The 18,900-nt window shown below is 37.8% G+C and overlaps 2 protein-coding genes across 2 annotated transcripts; both read left to right on the forward strand.

Annotated features, from left to right (window-relative positions):
* Positions 1-5,669: 5,669 nt before the first annotated feature.
* On the forward strand, positions 5,670-7,570 carry LOC146672386 (uncharacterized; the record flags this gene model as incomplete). Its single annotated transcript, XM_085400860.1, has 2 exons — positions 5,670-5,999; positions 6,238-7,570. Coding segments are annotated over 2 exons (539 nt in total), but the record flags the coding sequence as incomplete, so codon positions are not given.
* A 1,731-nt stretch (positions 7,571-9,301) lies between these two features.
* Positions 9,302-15,688, forward strand: LOC146672387 (uncharacterized). Its single transcript, XM_085387201.1, has 5 exons — positions 9,302-9,607; positions 9,846-9,938; positions 11,266-11,483; positions 11,757-11,910; positions 12,146-15,688. Exons 1-5 carry the CDS (start codon positions 9,592-9,594, stop codon positions 12,442-12,444), a joined length of 780 nt encoding a protein of 259 aa, XP_085243327.1. The 5' UTR covers positions 9,302-9,591; the 3' UTR covers positions 12,445-15,688.
* Positions 15,689-18,900: the final 3,212 nt, after the last annotated feature.

Genomic DNA, 18,900 nt, shown 5'->3' on the forward strand with positions numbered 1-18,900 from the left:
ATCACGTAAAACTTTTAAACCCTCATTTAGCTCCATACAAGTTCATATAAAAGAGGAGAAAAAATCCAAACAAATGAACTTGTTTTGCCTGCCAGGGTGACCTAGAGCCAGGGTTGGCAAATTTGCTATCAAGAGTAATTTCTAAGCAGTGTTTGACCAAATCTGTTTAAGATCATAACTCATATTTGTAACATAGTTTTCACAGCCTGTTGAGCCTGTTCATATTCTGAAATGGTTAATCATAATCGCATCATGTGACTTTGCAGCAGGTTTTTGTGATTAGTTGATACTTTAAATTTGCCTTTTTATTGTGATTTTTCCTTTTTGTCATTTATGAAATTAGAGAATTTTCTTTTGAAGCCAACAAAACAGTGATTGAATTAAATAGAAAAAAATATTACTGTGGATATTTATTTAAGCTTACTTTGATAGACCATTTTGATTACTACCTGTGTTTGTGCAAAAGAGTCAAAAGTAGCTGCATTGTATTAAAAAAGGGGTGGGAGGGGTGGTGGTGAGGAGCTCAGGCAAATGTAAGGTACTCTACGAAAGCAATGTTTTGGACATGTCCCATTGGGTTGAGGCCCCCAGCAGCCCAGGATACACTGGAGAAGATCGCATCTTTTGGCTGCTTTGGGGATACCTCAGTGTCCCCCCTGAAGAGATTGAGGAGGTGGCTCTGCAGAGAGAGGTCTGGGCTAATCTGGGCTAGACTGCTGCTGTGATCCGAATTAGAATTAGTAGCCAAAGATGGATGGGTGGGCAGTCTAAACATATTTGCTTAAAAAAGGGCCAATTCATTCAGTCATTTTGACTGAATTGCAGAAGCAGATGAAGCATACAGTAATCAGTGTTGGTGGTGAAAGCAAATAAATCTGAATAGATATTGTTACACTCTTCTTATATGGATCTGGACTCCATAGAAACACGAAAAACTAGACATTTGTGTTTACATTCATGTTAACCACAAGTACTGAGGTTCAGCGACATTCACCACCAGGTGATTAAAATTCAGGTGTTAGACTCCTTACAGGTAGAGGGTGTAACTAAAATGTTGGAAAAAATAATACACACACACACAAAAGAAATCAGTAGGCACTGCAGAAGCACAAGTGGGAAATTGCAATGTTCACTAAATATGAAAATATGTAATTAATTACCTTTTTTTTTAAACTAAATTTCCAAAAAAGCAACTCTTATACTACTGTTTTTGGGATGCAGGAGTGATTTAGACTTAACAGGCTGTGAAAACGTGAGACTGAAATGTTTTATGGCTCCATTAAGATAAATTTTGGCCAAAACTTGCTCAAAACATTTCTTGACATTAAATGTTGCATACCCGTGGTCTGAATGCTAACTGCATTATTTAAAACACCTGCTACTTTATTGATAACCAAAGGCACGACTGGAATACACAAAACGCTACATGTATAAAGGTAATTAGCTAATTTACATCATGGAGCCCTGCTCACAAAAACTGGCATGGATTAAATTCAGTTTTATTTATATAGCACCAAATCATAACAGTAGTTGCCTCAAGGTGCTTTATATTGTAAGGTAGACCCTACACCAATACATACAGAGAAAAATCCAACAATCATAAGACCGCCAATGAGCAAGCACTATGCTTTGGAAAAAAGGAAAGTTCTAAGTCTAATCTTGAAAGTAGAGATAGTGTCTGTCTCCCGAATCCAAACTGGAAGCTGGTTCCACAGAAGAGGGGCCTGAAAACTGAAGGCTCTCCCTCCCATTCTACTTTTAAATACTCTGGGAACAACAAGTAGGCCTGCAGAGCGAGAGCGAAGTGGGCCTGATTATTTAAGACCTTTATATGTGAGGAGCAGGATTTTGAATTCAATTCTGGATTTGAAGGGAAGCCAAAACAGGAGAAATATGCTCTCTCTTTCTAGTCCCTGTCAGTACTCTTGCTGCAGCATTTTGGATCAGTTGAAGGCTTTTCAGAGAGTCCTGATAATAATGAATTACCGTCGTCCAGCCTGGAAGTAATAAATGCATGAACTAGTTTTTCAGCGTCACTCTGAGACAGGATATTTCTAATTTTAGAGATGTTGCGCAAATGGAAGAACGCAGTCTTACATATTTGTTTAATATGTGCATTGAAGGACATGTCCTGGTCAAAAATGACTCCAAGGTTCCTCACAGCGTTACTGGAGGCCAAGGTAATGCCATCCAGAGTAAGAATCTGGTTAGATACCATATTTCTAAGATTTTCAGGGCCGAGTACAATAACCTCAATTTTATCTGAATTAAGGAGCAGAATGTTAGCGGCCATCCAGGTCTTTATGTCTTTAAGACATTCCTGCAGTTTAACTAATTGGTGTGTTCAGTGATGGGAATAACGGCGTTACTAATGGCGTTACTTTTTTCAGTAACGAGTAATCTAACTAATTACTATTCCTATCGTTACAACGCCATTATAGTTACTAACAAGAAAATGCAGTCTGTTACTATTTTTCAACAAACAGACGGTTGAAGCTGTGTTCAGTTTACCACATCTTATATCAGCTGCAGGAATTAGCTGTAAGTAATCTGGACGCTACAGCTTTAAGCAGCTGCGCGCTCCCGCGGACGGTAATCACATCACTGTCTAGCACAACACCTGGAGCTCAGGGGCAAAACAATCGCATGAGAGCTGCTGTTTGACTGAGGAAGAATAAAGTAGTCGTGGTAAGTCAGTCACATGACCACTTAAAGACAAAGCAACAAGGTGAGATATACCAGTTTTTAAATTGATAGGCCAATTAAAACCAGAGTCATGATAAACAATATTTTTCCTCAATAGTTTCACCACATTAGCGCTAGCAAGCACTCTCTGCTTATGAGCTAAAAACCAAACAAAACTAGGGGAAGTTTTAGGAGTGACAGCGAGAGAGAGAGTGAGTTTTGAGATGTGAGAGATTTGTGATGTTTAGCGTGTTTGGAGTGTGTAGTTAATGTGTCGTCTTGTGTAGTTCACGTGTAGTGTTGTGGATAGTTTTGTGTTGTGTATCAGAACAATGAGGCGACTGCTGTCTCCAGGTAGAAACAGGCGTGATACACCTGCTGCTCAGACCTGCAGGTATCAGGCTGTGATGTTCTCCTTCATAGTGGACAGAAATTATATTTTTGGAGTGGCACAAATAATTTGTGAGGCATCTTATTGAAGGCAGAACAGCTGATTGTTCTGTAAATAGTTTGAAACGGTTGTTTTAAAAAATGGTAAAAGGTAAATGGATTCAAATAACTTTGTTGTTTGCAAAACTTTTTAAAATTTTAAAATTGACAATTAATATTTGCATCTAAAGTTATGAAATATGATTCAATAAAATGTTTGTGGTTGTTACAGTAAAAAAATATAACTTTTTCTACTCTGATTTTATGGTTTTTGTCTGATTTTGGATCAATTGTGTTAATACAGTATGTCAAAATGAAAACATAACTGTAAATTCAGACATGTGAGGTTGTGCTGAAAATGATGATACCAAAGAAGGCAAAGTAAATAATTTTTAAAGGTGAAATGTGGAGGGAAAATCAAAAGTAGTGAAAAATGGCCAATTATACCCTGGACCCCAGAGGGTTAAACAGTTTTTTTTAAGTAACGCAATAGTTACTTTTCAAGTAATTTCTTGATGCATTCTCAATCATCCAGGAAAGTAAATCACGAAATCATGAAAATGAATGCTATATCTTCTGATGAAAACTTAATTAACTTTAGTGTGTGAAGAGGACTCTCCATTTACATGAACAAATTAGACTCTCTTAGATATACAAACCACTGCAGCGCAGTACCTGTAATATACATGGATGAAACCCTGTCTGTGAAGCTGTGTTTTACATCCAAATGCCTCGAGGCCTTATGACATCCTCCACACTATGTACTTGAATATATTAAAGTGATGAGCACCTCTTTCATTGAATTTTGTGTGTTTTAATCAACTTTGTTACATCTGTGGTCTTTCCAGTCAAAAGTGACCACCATAGGAAATGAATTGGAATCTACCTTGACTTGTTTTTCCTACAGATGTGCTGATGGGGTGATATGTGTATAGTGGTTAATGGGCTGTTATGTTGTAAACTGTTTAATTGCATAAAACAGTGCCGATTATGGCTGGGTATCGTCACTTATTTCTACAATCGATTCGATTCCGACTCAATTTGAATTGGGGGGATTTTGCCTCAGACAGAAATATTATAATTTTGATCATGCATCAGTACATTTCCATATTTCTATATCTCTAAAAAGAAAGCTGACACTTACGAGACTTTATAAAACGTGTAAGCATCACAGCAGCTTTGTAGGATAGTAGGATAGGACACAGAAAAACATAAAGGTGATTTTCCTGGCCTGGGATTTTATAAAAAAAATGTTATGCAGTAGATCAAAAACAAAAGAAAACCATTAATCAACATTAATGAACACTAGAAAGTGCATTTTTTGCCGACGGATCAGACTCTCCTCCACACAATTCACATTCATAAAGTGCTCTACAAACCCAACATTACAACTAACAGCTGGATTTTCTTGTGTCAGTGCAGCTTGTCAAACTAGAAAGCACCACTTACTGTTAAGAGAGAGAAAGTATATCCTCGGTTTCTTAACTGAGACTTAAACTTACAGCCAGGAGCAGCACAAAAGTGACCCCCTGTTGACTGATTTTTTGTTTTAGTGTCTGTTACTAGTTAGCTAACATGAACTAATGTAAGTCTATTGAACACAACCAATCAACCAACTCAGTGATGTAACTTCAGTCAGATTAAATTCTGTACATTTGATTAAAAACTAATAGTATTAAAATATCATCAAGCAGCTTCCTAATTGTTGGACGTTTTTCTCAGTTTCTTTTTAGATTTTTTTGTTTTTTATTTCCCTGAAAATGAAAAACACATGTAAAATGATGTAAACTGCATTTTACAGGAACAGGTCGGGTGTTTAAATGCCTTCAGCAATATGGCGGCAGCAAATACGCGTCTTACTACCATGATGCTTTGTTTCTGTGCTTCAATCTGTTGTCGTCTACTTGGCATCCTCTTTCAAGAAGTCTGCATCTGGGAATTGTTTTAGATTTGATCAACAAACAATAGATTCAGTCTTTCTGGGAGAAGCTGTAGCACATCAGCCCAGTTTAATAGTTAAAGCTCAGTCAGAGGAGCTTTAACTTCTCTGACTGAGGAGTTAAAGCTCCTTAAATTTACCAGCTTTTACCAGGGAAATGTTGGTAAATTAATAAACCATCAGCAGAGCTTGAAGTTCACACAGCTAGCCTCCTCCACACATAAATAACTGAGCTCATCTTCATCCCGAGTGGATGGATGTCAGCTGAACATGCCAAATTGTTTGAAGGGTTGACTTCTGTCTGGTTCTTTATTGCCCTCTGTATATTTTTCGTGTGAAACACATGGGCCCTGCAGGGCTCTGGGGTTTTATGTACTGGCAAAAACACTGAAATGTGTAGGAAAAAAGTTCACGTTAGAAACCACAGAACTGAATTTATTTACAAATTTTATTTTTAAATAATTTATTTAGAACCACTTTTTGTCCTGGTTGAACAGCACACGCAGAGTCTCATATAATATTCTCTTCCTTTTTCAGCTCAACAGACCTAACTGGTTTCTGATCCTTAGTGTAGTTTTACATTAACCTCTCTGCTCTGTGTTATTTCCTCTTTCAGGCCAGAAAAGCATCACAGCTCATTCTGGACAGGACGTCACTTTCCTGTGCCGAGCTCCAAACAACAAAACCATCCATGTAAAGTGGAGCAGAGCTGACCTGGGGGAAGATTATGTCCTTTTGTACCGGGATGATGTGTTTGTTTCAGGAAACCAGCATCAATCTTTTCAGAACCGGGTGGATCTGCAGGACAGACAGATGAAGAATGGAGACGTGTCTCTGATTCTGAAGAATGCTACGACTGCCGATGCTGGAACATATGAGTGTAAGGTGTTAGTCGGAGAAGAAATGAGGCTCAGCAACACCATCACACTGAGAGTTGATCCTCCAGGTGAGTGAGCAGAGTTGAGTGTGTGTGTGATCAGAGGTGAAGCTGCTTCCTGCTTGTTGATGTTTGTTTCTAAAGATGTTGTTGATGAGACTTTGTAGAAAGCAGCTGGTCTGAGTGATGTGATCAGAGTGCAGTAGATAATGTCTGACAGCAGTTTGAAGAGGAAATGGATTCTGTTCTGTTCTTCACTCATCACCTACCTGACAGCTGACACCTCACACCTGTTTCTCACCTGCAGCTCAGACAGGAGGACACACAGAGGATGGAGGGAAGGAAGTTGAAGAGAAGGAGGCAGGAGGGAAGGAGGAAAAATTGTATTTACTAATAGCTGGACCGTCAGTTGCTGCTGTGCTTGTTGCTGTTGGCTTTTTTCTTATCTACAGAAAATGTAAAGCACAGCAGAAGCAGGGTTCATACGAGCCTCCAATTGAACTTCAGCCAGTTTGAAAGACCTCAGAACTTTTCCCGTTTTAACTCACATGCTGATGATGCAGCTGACCAACAGATAATCTCAAACAACCAAACCAGAGTTTCCTGCAGCAGCATCCTCTTCTGTGAACACTATAAAACAACAGCAGCAGTACAGACGTCTGTCTGTGTGAGTCAGCTTTATGAATCCCCTACGGAACCAGGTCAAAAACTGTTGAATCTGCTCAGAGTTCATAGAGTCTGGTCCACATGTCTGTACTAATCATTCAGCTCCCTCCTTGAATTCTTCTTTTGTGAGTGCAAAGGATCCTGAGAGCTGACTTGTCTGCAGCTTTCGACTTCTGATAAGCTCAAGAAATAGTAATAATATTGAATTTGTTTTCCCGACTGCAACATTTAGTTCAGTTCAGTTCAGTTCAGTTCATTTTTATTTCAAACATTTCAAACATGTGCCTTCACAATCATTACAAAATATCATTCCATTATTTGTTTGAAAAGGAGTAGGCTGAAGTATTTACTTATTTGTCCCTACCCCCTCAAGTTTTACCTCTCATTCATTTAATTTTTTTTTTTGTCTTAAATTAAACAAACAACATATGAAACATATAAACATATGAAGTAAAACAAAACATAACATACATAAATCAAAAACAAGAAATTAGCAAGCCCCACCACAGTATAGTTTCTTTCATATGAAAAATACAGAATGTGTATATTTGCAGATACACAAGTTATGGAAAAACAACAAACCAAAACAAAACAAAAAAACAACCAAAAAAGAACCGCAACACCATTACCAGCAACATTACCATCCTGGGTTAACCCCGTTTTCTTCATTCTTATACTTATTTAAAATTAGGTTTTTATATTTTACTTTAAACTGTTTTATGTTTTGACTGTCTTTTATTTCTTCTGTTAGACTGTTCCATAATTTAACTCCTGAAATTGAGATTGACATAGTTCTTAAAGTTGTTCTAGCACTTTGTATTTTTAAATTCCATTTCCCTCTTAAGTTATACCCACCTTCTCTTTCTATGAACAATTTACAGATTTCTTTGGGAAGCAATTTATTTCTGACTTTATACATTATTTGCGCTGTTTTAAGCTTCACCAAGTCTTGGAATTTAATAGCTTGCATTTTGACAAAGAGTCCATTTGTATGGTCCCTGTACCCTACATTATTTATTAATCTAATGGCCCTTTTCTGTATTATAGTTATTGTTTGTGTGTTACTTTTGTATGTGTTTCCCCAGACCTCTACACAGTAGCTCATATATGGCAGTAGTAAAGCACAGTATAAAATGTGCAGTGCTTTCTGATCCAACATATGCTTTGCTTTTCCCAGGACGGCAATGCCCCGTGCCAATTTCCCCCGAACATAAGTAATGTGTGGCTTCCAACAGAGCTTGTGGTCAATGATCACCCCAAGAAATTTTATTTCATTTACTCTTTCTAAATATACATTGTCAACACATATTTCTACTTCGATGTTTTTCTTTTGGTTTCCAAACAACATAAATTTGGTTTTATCGAGATTCAATGATAATTTATTTATATCAAACCACTTCTTTAATATCGTTAATTCCTGTGTGATCATTTCCAAAACCTGTGGCAATTCCCCACCTGCACACAGTATATTTGTGTCATCTGCAAATATTACAAACTTTAAAATCTCCGATACTCTGCAGATATCATTTAAGTACATAATAAACATTTTTGGACCCAGTACTGAACCTTGAGGTACTCCACAAGCTATATCCATCAAATTAGATTTATATTCATTTATTTGTACATATTGTTGCCTATTCCCTACATAGCTTTTTAACCATTCCAAAACCACTCCCCTAAACCCGTACTTTTCCAGTTTTTTTAATAGAATTTCATGATTAACAGTATCAAACGCCTTCTTTAGATCTAAGAAAACTCCGAGCGCATACCTCTTATTAGTGTCCATGCTAAGATGTCCTCTGTCTGTGGAGGCCGTGGGTGAGAGGAGGAAGTTAGTAAAGCTGACATCCATCATGAATAACCCACATCACCCTCTGCATGAATCTGTGAGTGCGCTGAGCAGCTCCTTTAGTCAGAGACTGAAACACCCTCACTGCAGGAAGGAGAACTTTCGCGGATCGTTCATCCCAACAGCAGTTAGACTCTATAACTCCTCAATCACAATGTCATGAGTCACTGAACATTGTGGATGTCCACGGTCATCTCTCCATGCATAATGCACCTATTATATGTATGGACGTGTTGCCTGGGCAGGTATATGTATATGTATATGTATACATATGTATATTAGTGTGTGCATGTGTGCATGTACATGTTTATACTTATAGATACTTATAGATATCTATTACTTACATAATAATAGTAGTGGAAGAAGAGAGGGAGAAGAAAGGTTCCTTTTATTTCTTGCATTTCCACAAACTTCTGTCCCTAATCTCATACTATTTATGCTATCGTTGTATATACTGTATTATCTTCATATTTAGTATTTGTTTGTATTTTATTTCTATTTTCTTCTGATATCTGTACCTGAGCTGAGGTAATGCACAAATTTCCCTGCTGTGGGGTCAGTAAAGTCTTATCTTATAAAAACACAGAACTTGTTCAAAGCACTTGGTTCCCAGTATTTAGATACCTAAAGTTTCAATGAATATGTCCATCATCAGGCAAATTTGACCAACCTAACAAATACTTATGCAAAAATTCATGCTTTTGCATAATTACTCTTCTTTTCATTTTCTGGATATAGCTGTTTACATCATTTCCCCTGGGGATCAATAAAATACTCTGATTATCTGTTCCCCCAGCTGTGATTTCCTGTTTTACTTTGGTAGTCATTTATTGAGCTTTGTTTACTTTCTGTTTGTCTTACAGTTTTCATTTATACATTTTTAAGTAGTAATTGATTGTAGGCTGCTAACTAGTGGAAACATGTTTAGTTTATAGTACAATTATTAAACAAAAGATAAAAGTCAGTTTGTCTGCCTAGTCTGCTGGTTCACCGTTCACCTGGAAGATTCCAGAACATTCAGGTAAGGACGCTACGGGATCGCTACCTGAGGACAGCGGTAGGTCCTGCCTACAAGAAAATCACGAGCACGCCCAAGTGTGAGCGAATAGAAACTAAGGAACACTTCGTTCAGTCATTGTGGCATTTATGGATTGGATGAAAGGTTTGTTCTTGGTTTACTGACAGTTTTAATTTGACTTGACGCATGGTGAAAACCTCTGTGTCACTTGTGGCGTTTTTTACACCTCATGTCGACGTGACACCTGTTGTGTGACGTTTTTCTAGATGATTCTTTTAAAAAGACAGTAAAGTGAATGGAAATAAACGAAAACGGATCATTTTATGTTTTAGGTTTGAACTAACTGGACTCGGTAGATTTAATTTAATCTTTTTCTGTTCAGTTTTTAGAACAGCTGAGATGTCTGGCGCGACGTCTTCCGTCTGGCTCTGGTTGATTTTGGTGTTTGTCATCTTCATCAAGTCTTCCTCAGCTAGTGAGTTCAGCTGTTTTCTGATATATGAAATGACTGTGGACCCACTTGAGTGAAATATTTTAGGTTAGTTCGATAAATGTCAGTGTACGTGTGTTAAAGTAGTTCTTATTTAATAAGCACAGTTGAGAACCACTTCCTTATTCCCTATTGCGTCGACGTCACCTCACTGTTATGTAATGCGACCCATATCCGATCATGGTATGACAGTGTGAACGGCACAAATCCGATATTTTCAAATCCGATCTGGGTCACTTTCGTATGTGGTACTGAATCCGATACATATCCGATGTTTTAGAAAGCGACTGCTGTTTGAATGGTCATGCAACTATCCTTTGAAGCACCGCTCCTCTAAAACAACAATAAGAAGAATTATTAGGTTATCTACATTATTATGTAAATAACAAAATAACTTAAAGCAAAAATTGGAAAGGTAAAGTCCGAAGTCTTTATGTTTCATCAGTCAAACAATACTGTTTGCTCTGGGTTTAAACAGAGCGTGTTGTGTGTGACATCTTCTTTTGCGCATGCGGGCCGCTTTAAGCGTTCACACTAGAGCACCTTTGCTGACGCATTTTATTTGTAGTGTGAACATGCAGACAGAAAAATCGGATTGATCAAAAAATCGGAATTGAGCATTAAGACCTGCCAAGTGTGAACGTAGCCTTATTATCTGTAGAACGGTTTTTCCTGCTCAAAATAAGCCATTAGTGTGTGACCACATTGCTAAAGTAAACACAGTGACTCAGTGCTGTCTGTGTCTTTCCTGTAATTTGTTTAATAAGCAAATATTTAATAAGAAAATAAGTAAAGTGTGTTTAGACTTCAGCAAGTTAAATATCACTGACAAAAACATGTTTAAAAAAAACAAGAAAAGAAACCTCAAACTAGGCATCAGTCGGTGGTTTACTGCATATAAATATTATTTTTTGGATGGATATCAGCTCAGCATGTTGAAATTTATTAAGTGACATTTGCTTGGGTCTTTATTTCCATTCATAAAAGGTTTTCATAGTTTTTGTTTTTAAAAATGGCACCAATAGACACTGATTACACGAGGTTTTGGGGGCCTGCAGAGTGCTGGGCTTAATGTACATCACCTGAAACATTGACGTTTGTAGTGAAAATTTGTTATATACCTCAATTACACCTGAAATGTACTTGTATTATATATTTTATCATTATTATTATTTGGTTTAACATAAACTGGGGTGATTATGAGTGTGTCAAATGGACACTCTGGTCCCGTTCAGCTGACTGTTGATTTTTACGCTGTTTAGCTGTGGTAAAAATCAACATTTCCTTTGCTCCTTTTTTGTCTCCCTTTCAGAACAGATAAATATTACTGCTGTGTTTGGTGAAAGTGTCACTTTGCCATGTCGAGTTTTGGATGGTAACAAAAACATCAATGGCCTAGAGTGGAGCAAACCTGAGCTGGAGACAGAATATGTCCTGTTGTACCGGGATGGACACTTGGACTTATTCAACCAGCATCCATCGTTTAAGAACCGGGTGGATCTGCAGGACAGACAGATGAAGGACAGAGACGTGTCTTTGATTCTAAAGAATGTGACGATTAATGACACTGGAATATACGAGTGTCATGTCTTCATGAGTGCAACAAAAGTTCGTCTGAAGACCAAACCCATTCTGCCATGCCAAGCTCCGAACACTAACAGCAATCCTAACACAGTTGTAGTGTGGAGCAGAGCTGACCTGAAGCCAAAATATGTTCTTTTGTACCGCAACAAGCAGTTTGATCCAGATGACCAACATCCATCTTTTATGGACCGGGTGGATCTGCAGGACAGACAGATAAAGGATGGAGACGTGTCTCTGATTCTGAAGAATGTGACAACTGCTGATGCTGGGATATACGAGATGCGTATGAGTCCAAGAACAAAGCGCAGGAGGAGAGCTAATCTGGGTGGGGAGCCCATCTGCATCATCTACCTTCATGTTGTTGATCCTCCAGGTGAGTGAGCAGAGTTGAGTGTGTGTGTGATCAGAGGTGAAGCTGCTTCCTGATTGTTGTTTGTTTCTAAAGATGTTGTTGATGAGACTTTGTAGAAAGCAGCTGGTCTGAGTGATGTGATCAGAGTGCAGTAGATAATGTCTGACAGCAGTTTGAAGAGGAAATGGATTCTGTTCTGTTCTTCACTCATCACCTACCTGACAGCTGACACCTCACACCTGTTTCTCACCTGCAGGTCAGCCAGGAGGAGACACAGAGGATGGATCTGTTGGACTGAAAGTTGGTCTGTCAATTTCTGCTGTGCTGCTTGTTGTTGTTGGTGGTTTTCTGATCTACAGTATCCAGAAAAAACAGCAGCCGATGGATTTGTACCATCATTCGGCTAACCAACAACTGACCTGTGAACAGCAAAAATGTAAGCCTCTTCTTTCTGTAGGAAAAACAGATGAAGCCTTGTGGGGTTTCAGCCTTGACCGCTGTTTGCAAGCAAGACGAATACTGCAAACGTACAAAGAAAAGGTCCTAACCTTATAGTGCAGAAATTTGAATTTGTTTTTCTTTCTGTCCTTTTTTTTTAACTCTTATCAGAGAAATGTTCTTGTTTCTCACAATGCATGCTACAACCATTTGGCTAGCTCCTGTGCAATTAGCTCAGATGCGTTTGGCATGTTGGATTCAAGGCACTGAGGTTATAATGGCTAATGAACGTGTAAACATAATACACTGTAAACACAAGTGTAAATGCAGTACACTAAACCATAAACCTGATACAGTGTAAACACGGGTTTAAAACGGTACACTAGACTGTGGTCACGATCAGAGATGTGCAGTAACGAGTTACTATAATCTGATTACTTTTTTCAAGTAACGTAAAGTAAGTGATTACTATTGCAAAAAGCTAATTTGATTACTGTTACTGTCCCGTAAGCACGCTGCGTTACTGCGTTACTAAAACAATGTTTTATTTTTTGCGAGAATGTCTCATGACAATGACGTAAGCGAGTGCAACGTTCGTGACAACAGCTGTGTGCAGATCAACAATGGATAATGCTCCTGTTTTGGTCGAAAGCATTGCAGCGACTAAAACCATTATCATCTGCAAATTATGCCGGGCGACAGTCATGGCAAAGAGACGAAGCACTTTTGAAATATGGGGAAAGCCAAAAACTGCGCTTCCTGCACTTCCGTAACATTGATTCATTAATGTTGAATTCTCTCGCAGCTGCTCTATTCCCATGTTGTTGCGGTATATTAATAACTAACCTCGTATTGTGGATGAATGACCTCAGTTGTTCTCCTGACTGAAGTTTGGCCCGTGTAGCATCCTGCTATGTGATGGCATTTGTCCCTAACCACCAGAATCCCTCACGTTAACTTTTATCGAGTGGAAAAAAAGTTGGTGTTCATCCTCCAGCTTCACTGTGCTAATGTTATGCTAACATAGCTGTGTCGCTAGCAATCACATAGCACAACATTATATACCAGGTAGTCCAATTTCAGTAACCCTGCAAACGCCACTGCTGTTTAGTTTTCTGTCTTCATTTATGTTCGAAGTGGTTAGCGGAGCTGCACGTTTTAATTAGTTTCAAAAATCTCTCAGTCAGAACATGGTATGTCATGTTTAGGTGGAAGCTAGCGAGCTAACTTCCTGTTAACTTGTAACTCCGTTAAATTTAATAAATTCTGTTTTCATGGATGCATGAATGTTAAACTTAATTGTTACACCTGGTAAAGCAGCAACGCTGATGATTTAATTAAAGATGAAAGAATTTAGACCGTTTTTAACTGTCAGTGTTCGTTTGACTTTGGGAACTGAAGCGGACGGAGTTTTGGACCCAGATTACTTCGTGAAGCTCCTCACTACGGCAGCCGTACTGCTCTGACAATCCAAAATTTAAAGGATTTTAATTGTGGCTTATAGTGTGGAAAATACGTTATACAGAAGAAAATAATATATCGCGATATATATCATTACCGCATATGCTTCAAATTATATCGCGATATGAATTTTAGGCCATATCGCCCAGCCCTACCCTTAAACTTCCGAGTAGGCACCTAGTGCGCTACCAGGGAATGGGAATTCACAGAGAAACTCACGGATTCTTTCACTGACTGCTGCGGCACACCTGCACCAGGGCAAACCTCCGCCTGCTATACAGGTGAAAATAGAGCAACAGGACCGCTGAATCTCTGATTTTATTTATTTTCTGCTGTGTTTCACTTGCATTTATTTGAAAGACTGAGTGCAAACACAAAAAATATTTTTATTTAATGTGCTGGAATGTGCAGAAAATAGGCTTAAACAAATTTCCTCCAGTCAGGCAATGTTGCATATAATTAAATTTTTTAAAATTTAATTTTTTTAGGCAGCACTGGATGGATGGATGGAAAATTTAATTTTAATTAAAGATCCATTGCTTTATTACCTATTCAGGTTGTAAATCATGTTTTTTTAAAAGTAACTAAGTAACTAATTACTTTTGAAAATAAGTAATCAGTAAAGTAACAGGATTACTTTTTGGGGAAGTAATCAGTAATTAGTTACTGATTACTTTTTCCAAGTAACTTGACCAACACTGGTCACGATACAGTGTAAACACAAGTTCAAAAATAGTACACTACACTGTAAACTCTAGTGTGAATAGATTACACTGTGAAATGGACACAAAACAGTGTTTGGATATGTGTAAATGTGGTGCACTATATATATATATATATATATATATATATATATATATATATATAAGTTCCGTTGGAGCAGCCTTTCAACGTCTCTCTGTCTCTCGCAAGCAAAGTTGACCCAGAAAACAAAGTAAAGCTATATTTCAGCTACGAGCCCAACACGGAACCCGACGTATTAGCCAGAGGTCCCTTTACTACGGTTCGGAGCCGCGGACCTGTTTTATATACACGCGGAAAAGTTTTCTATACGAGATCGCTGCAAAAAGTGCATCCTTACCTAAGGAAGCATGTAAATATAATAATAACCACTGCAGCCTTACCTAATGTCAACCTACTGTTACTCATTTTACATTAAGATTTAAAAGTCTAGTTGGTATTGGTATGGTGAGTAACCTTAAGTAATAGTAATAAATCACACAGCATTATTACATTCATGTAGTTGTAAAAAGCATGATAATATATTAAGTAATCCAAAGTAGTTGAGTAACGTGACGAAATACGTTACAAAATACATTTTGGGGCCTGTATTCTGTAATCTGTAGAGGAATACATTTTAAAAGTAACCTTCCCAAAAATGTATATGGTGTAAAAAGAAGTGTAAATGACTACACTTCACAGTGTAGATACAGTGTAACCACAGTGTTACCACAGGTGTAAACACGGGTATAAACATACTACACTACACCGGGAGCATGATAAGGATCTGCTCAGGCTCTGATCAGAAAGTAAAATTTTACTTCCATCCTTTTTGGTGAGGACTAATCCAAAATGATTCTGCTCTGGAAGTGAGCAACAACAAAAAAAAAAAGTTTCATTTTAATTGTCATTTTATACTATTTTATTTTGTGCTGATTTTATTATTTTAAATGTAATTCTAATCATCATTTTATATTTTATTTCTTATTTTTATGCAATGTATCGTTTTTGGCATGTCAAGTGTACAGCACTTTGTTTTCAGCTGGGAGTTGTCCTGAAAGTACTATATAAATTAATTGCTTGCTTGCCTAGAAAGCCTGAAATGATTGAAAATGTGTTAATCCTAACTTGTGCCTTCTTTTGATTGAAGTTGTGTACAATCTTCTGTTTTTGTTGTTGTGGCAGATAACTGAGAATAAAGCAATTTCATGTTTATTCTAAATATATGTGTATTTATTGAATGTCCTGGAAGCAGAAAAGCTGCTGAAAATAGCACAATAACTGCAACTCACCATAAGGAGCTTCCATCTACAAATGGTAGTTGTCTCTGATATTTTTTATAAAGTATTAGGAGCTCCAATACAAAGCGAAGTTTTATCCAGTTTAAGTGTACACCATTACTCTGTTTCTTTATAATCTGTTACAACATATTTTTAATTCAAACTTGCTGCAGCAAAACTCTCAAATTCAGCTGCACTCGGTGAAATAGACATATATTCATTGTCAGAATGAAAATGAACAAAAATGAGGAACAGTCAAGAACTGGACCTTTTATTCTGGCAAGGGAGCAAAAGCCTCTAATACAAGGTTTCAAGCAAGTGCTCGAATGAAGTGACCTTTCATTACAATTTGTCAATCTGAAACTCGTTGGTGTATTTCCAGGCACTAAGTGTACTGAGTGCTCCCTGACTGTTATACAGTTCACACTAATTCTAACATTGCATAACTTATTTTTTCCAGCATCACTCCTTCCACATACATTCCACATAGATGTTAGTCAGCTGTTAAAGGCAATCATGACCTTTGATCAGAGCTTTCCTTTGTGGTTTTATTTCCTGCTGTTGTTTGAGGGATCTGGCTGTGTGCCAAGCTAAACTGAGCATAAACAAATCAAAAAGGTTTACTTATTAATAGTACCTCGGCAATTTTAAAGGCTGAAACTCTGAGAAACAAGCCTTACAAACTGTTATTTGTTTATTTATAAATCAGTCTGGTTGAATTTTGTACTTGGATGAGTGTCTAAAGCTCAGGTTGACTTTTGAGAGAGGAAACATTCACATGTTTCTTACATGTATTCAGGGCTCCATCACTGTTTTCTAGAGCAACAGGAGCTGAGTGAAATACACAGTCAGCTTTGATATTTTCTTGATTCCAGTCATAACCAATCATAGAGCAAATGTATTAAATAACTTTTTGTACAGAAGCTACAACAACACAAACGGAATCAGTGTTTCATTACTGGTTTTTATTTGAACTGGTCTGTAGGTGGCAGCATTGTTTATTCTCTATCCTCCACTTTTCCTTTAACCCACTCAAACCCACTTCTTAAAATGATTTAAAATGACTTAAAATGACTTAAAATGAGGGAAAAAGCTGCTAGGAACATGTCAATGCAACAGGTGGCAATATATTCCTAACCATGTAGAAATGTTGGCCAAGAAGCCTCGGTGGGAAATAGTAAACAAAGATGGGGCATAGAAGCAGAACCGAGTCGTATGTGTGGAGGGACAGTAACTGTGTGTATATGTAAGCATTTAAACACTGCAGAGAGCACAATTAACAGTAGTGATGGCCAAATGAAGCTTTCTGAAGCTTGTATTGAAAAACAGTTCATTACTCGAAGCTTTTAAACACAGTCTCTCTGGTGACATCTGGAGGCCAAAAATATGAAGAGCAGCTTGAATCCACAAAATAAAACCAACTGCCTCATTAAATATGCAACTGAGGCACTATTAAAGTAATTTCTCATTTGCAGACTTTTACAAAATAGACATTTGAACAGTGGTTACAGCTGGATTCTTTGTTTATATCTGGCCAGTTTTCTAAAATGGTGCTTTTATTATGCAAATAAGGAGCCAGACTTTGAATGTGATGTCAAACAATAGTTCTTCAGGCTTTCTGAAGTTTTTCTTTGGACGTTGGCTGCTTTTTCAGTTACGTTTCAGTTACGTTGTTCAGTTACGTTTACTCATGTTCAGTCCAATCCTTGTACCGGACCATTTTCAGTGGATTGTTTTATTTCTGTTTGTTAAGCCACCTAATGCTGACCTGTGAATCATTCAAGCACCTAATTCATGAGGCATGAACCAGCCTTGTGCCCATACATAACAAACAACTTGGCAAAGAACGTTACTCGTTACTGCTGACCTGTGGCAAAAACACAATTTGTCCCAGTTTCTTTAGCTGAATCTGGAAAAAATGCGAATGACAGATTTTAATCTACCATGCAGTGCCATCTAGAAAAAACCTGACTGACAACAGCTTCGCTTTTTCAAAAAAAAGAAAAAAAAAGAAAAAAAAGAAAATAGCTCCCTCTGCTGGTACAGCAGCTTACTGCAACTGAGACGGTCACCTTTCTTGTCGGCATTTTTTGAGCCAATCAGCTGCCACTCTGTGTGGGTTAAATATCAGTGCTCTTCTGTCATTTTCCATTATAGACTCTCATTTGTTTTTGGTACACCAAAAATGTCAGAAAGAGCACCTCCTGTTTCACTTTATTTACTTCAGAAACAGATCTGGGTCTGTGCAAGCAGATGTTCTCAAGATCTTTTAAAAACAATATGCAGCAAATCAACTAAATGATTAACAGGTCGAAACACCAGTAGACATTTCATTTTAAGTTAAGGTAGAGGTTCAGATGTGGTCCTCTGTGGTGATGCCAGTGGTGATGTATTTATCATCAGCCAGTCTCTGTTCAGCCTGGTGGGGCGAACTCTCTACCAAGAGAACACAGAGTTTATGAGTTTAGAAAGAGAGAGGAATTAATCATAAGTGTATTCATTTATCGGTGAATGATTCAGTGTTACCTTTGGCTCTTTGTCGAAATAAAGACACACAGAGGAGAGGGGAGATCAAATATGGGGAGAACACCACCAAGTGGAGGACCAGTCTGAAATTAGGATGACAAGAGGAGCAGCCAGGGGTTGGAGCTGTCATGGTGGACAGCAATGTGGAAGTGAGCAAAGCTGTTGTGCTGGATGAAGCTGTCATTGTATTTCTTTCTGCAGAGAAAATCCTAGTTGTTAGTGTGAATGTGTGCATGAAATTAGAGGTCATGAAGTGTGACCCAAGTGTGATTCTTTGGCTGTGCTGGTTATTCTGATGTCACATTCACTGAGCTGCAGATCGATGCTTTAACACTTTCAAGCCTCCAAGTGGAAGCAGAGCAGCTTGAGTGACAAGTAGGATCGTCATTGAAGACACAAATATTCAAGATTCAAGATATGTATTGTTATATACACTGCAAAACACAAAGCTGAGCAATGAAATTCTTACTTTGAGAGTGCGAAGAGTGCGAACAAGAGTTTCCTTCGCACAACTAAATAAACAACTAACTAAATAAAGAATAAATGTAACTCTAAGTATAGAAAATAATAAACAACGTTAAATGAG

The sequence above is a fragment of the Rhamphochromis longiceps genome, linkage group LG3 (genome assembly GCF_057381845.1).
Source record: "Rhamphochromis longiceps isolate RC_006_pf linkage group LG3, R_longiceps_female_GT1.1, whole genome shotgun sequence".
Lineage (NCBI taxonomy): Eukaryota > Metazoa > Chordata > Actinopteri > Cichliformes > Cichlidae > Rhamphochromis > Rhamphochromis longiceps.

What these genes read in the sequence shown, in the direction of transcription:
- LOC146672387 (XM_085387201.1), top strand. An exon ending in CATCAAGTCTTCCTCAGCTA is followed by an intron (nt 9,939 to 11,265) that starts GTGAGTTCAGCT and finishes TCTCCCTTTCAG; the next exon opens with AACAGATAAATATTACTGCT. An exon ending in TCATGTTGTTGATCCTCCAG is followed by an intron (nt 11,911 to 12,145) that starts GTGAGTGAGCAG and finishes TCTCACCTGCAG; the next exon opens with GTCAGCCAGGAGGAGACACA.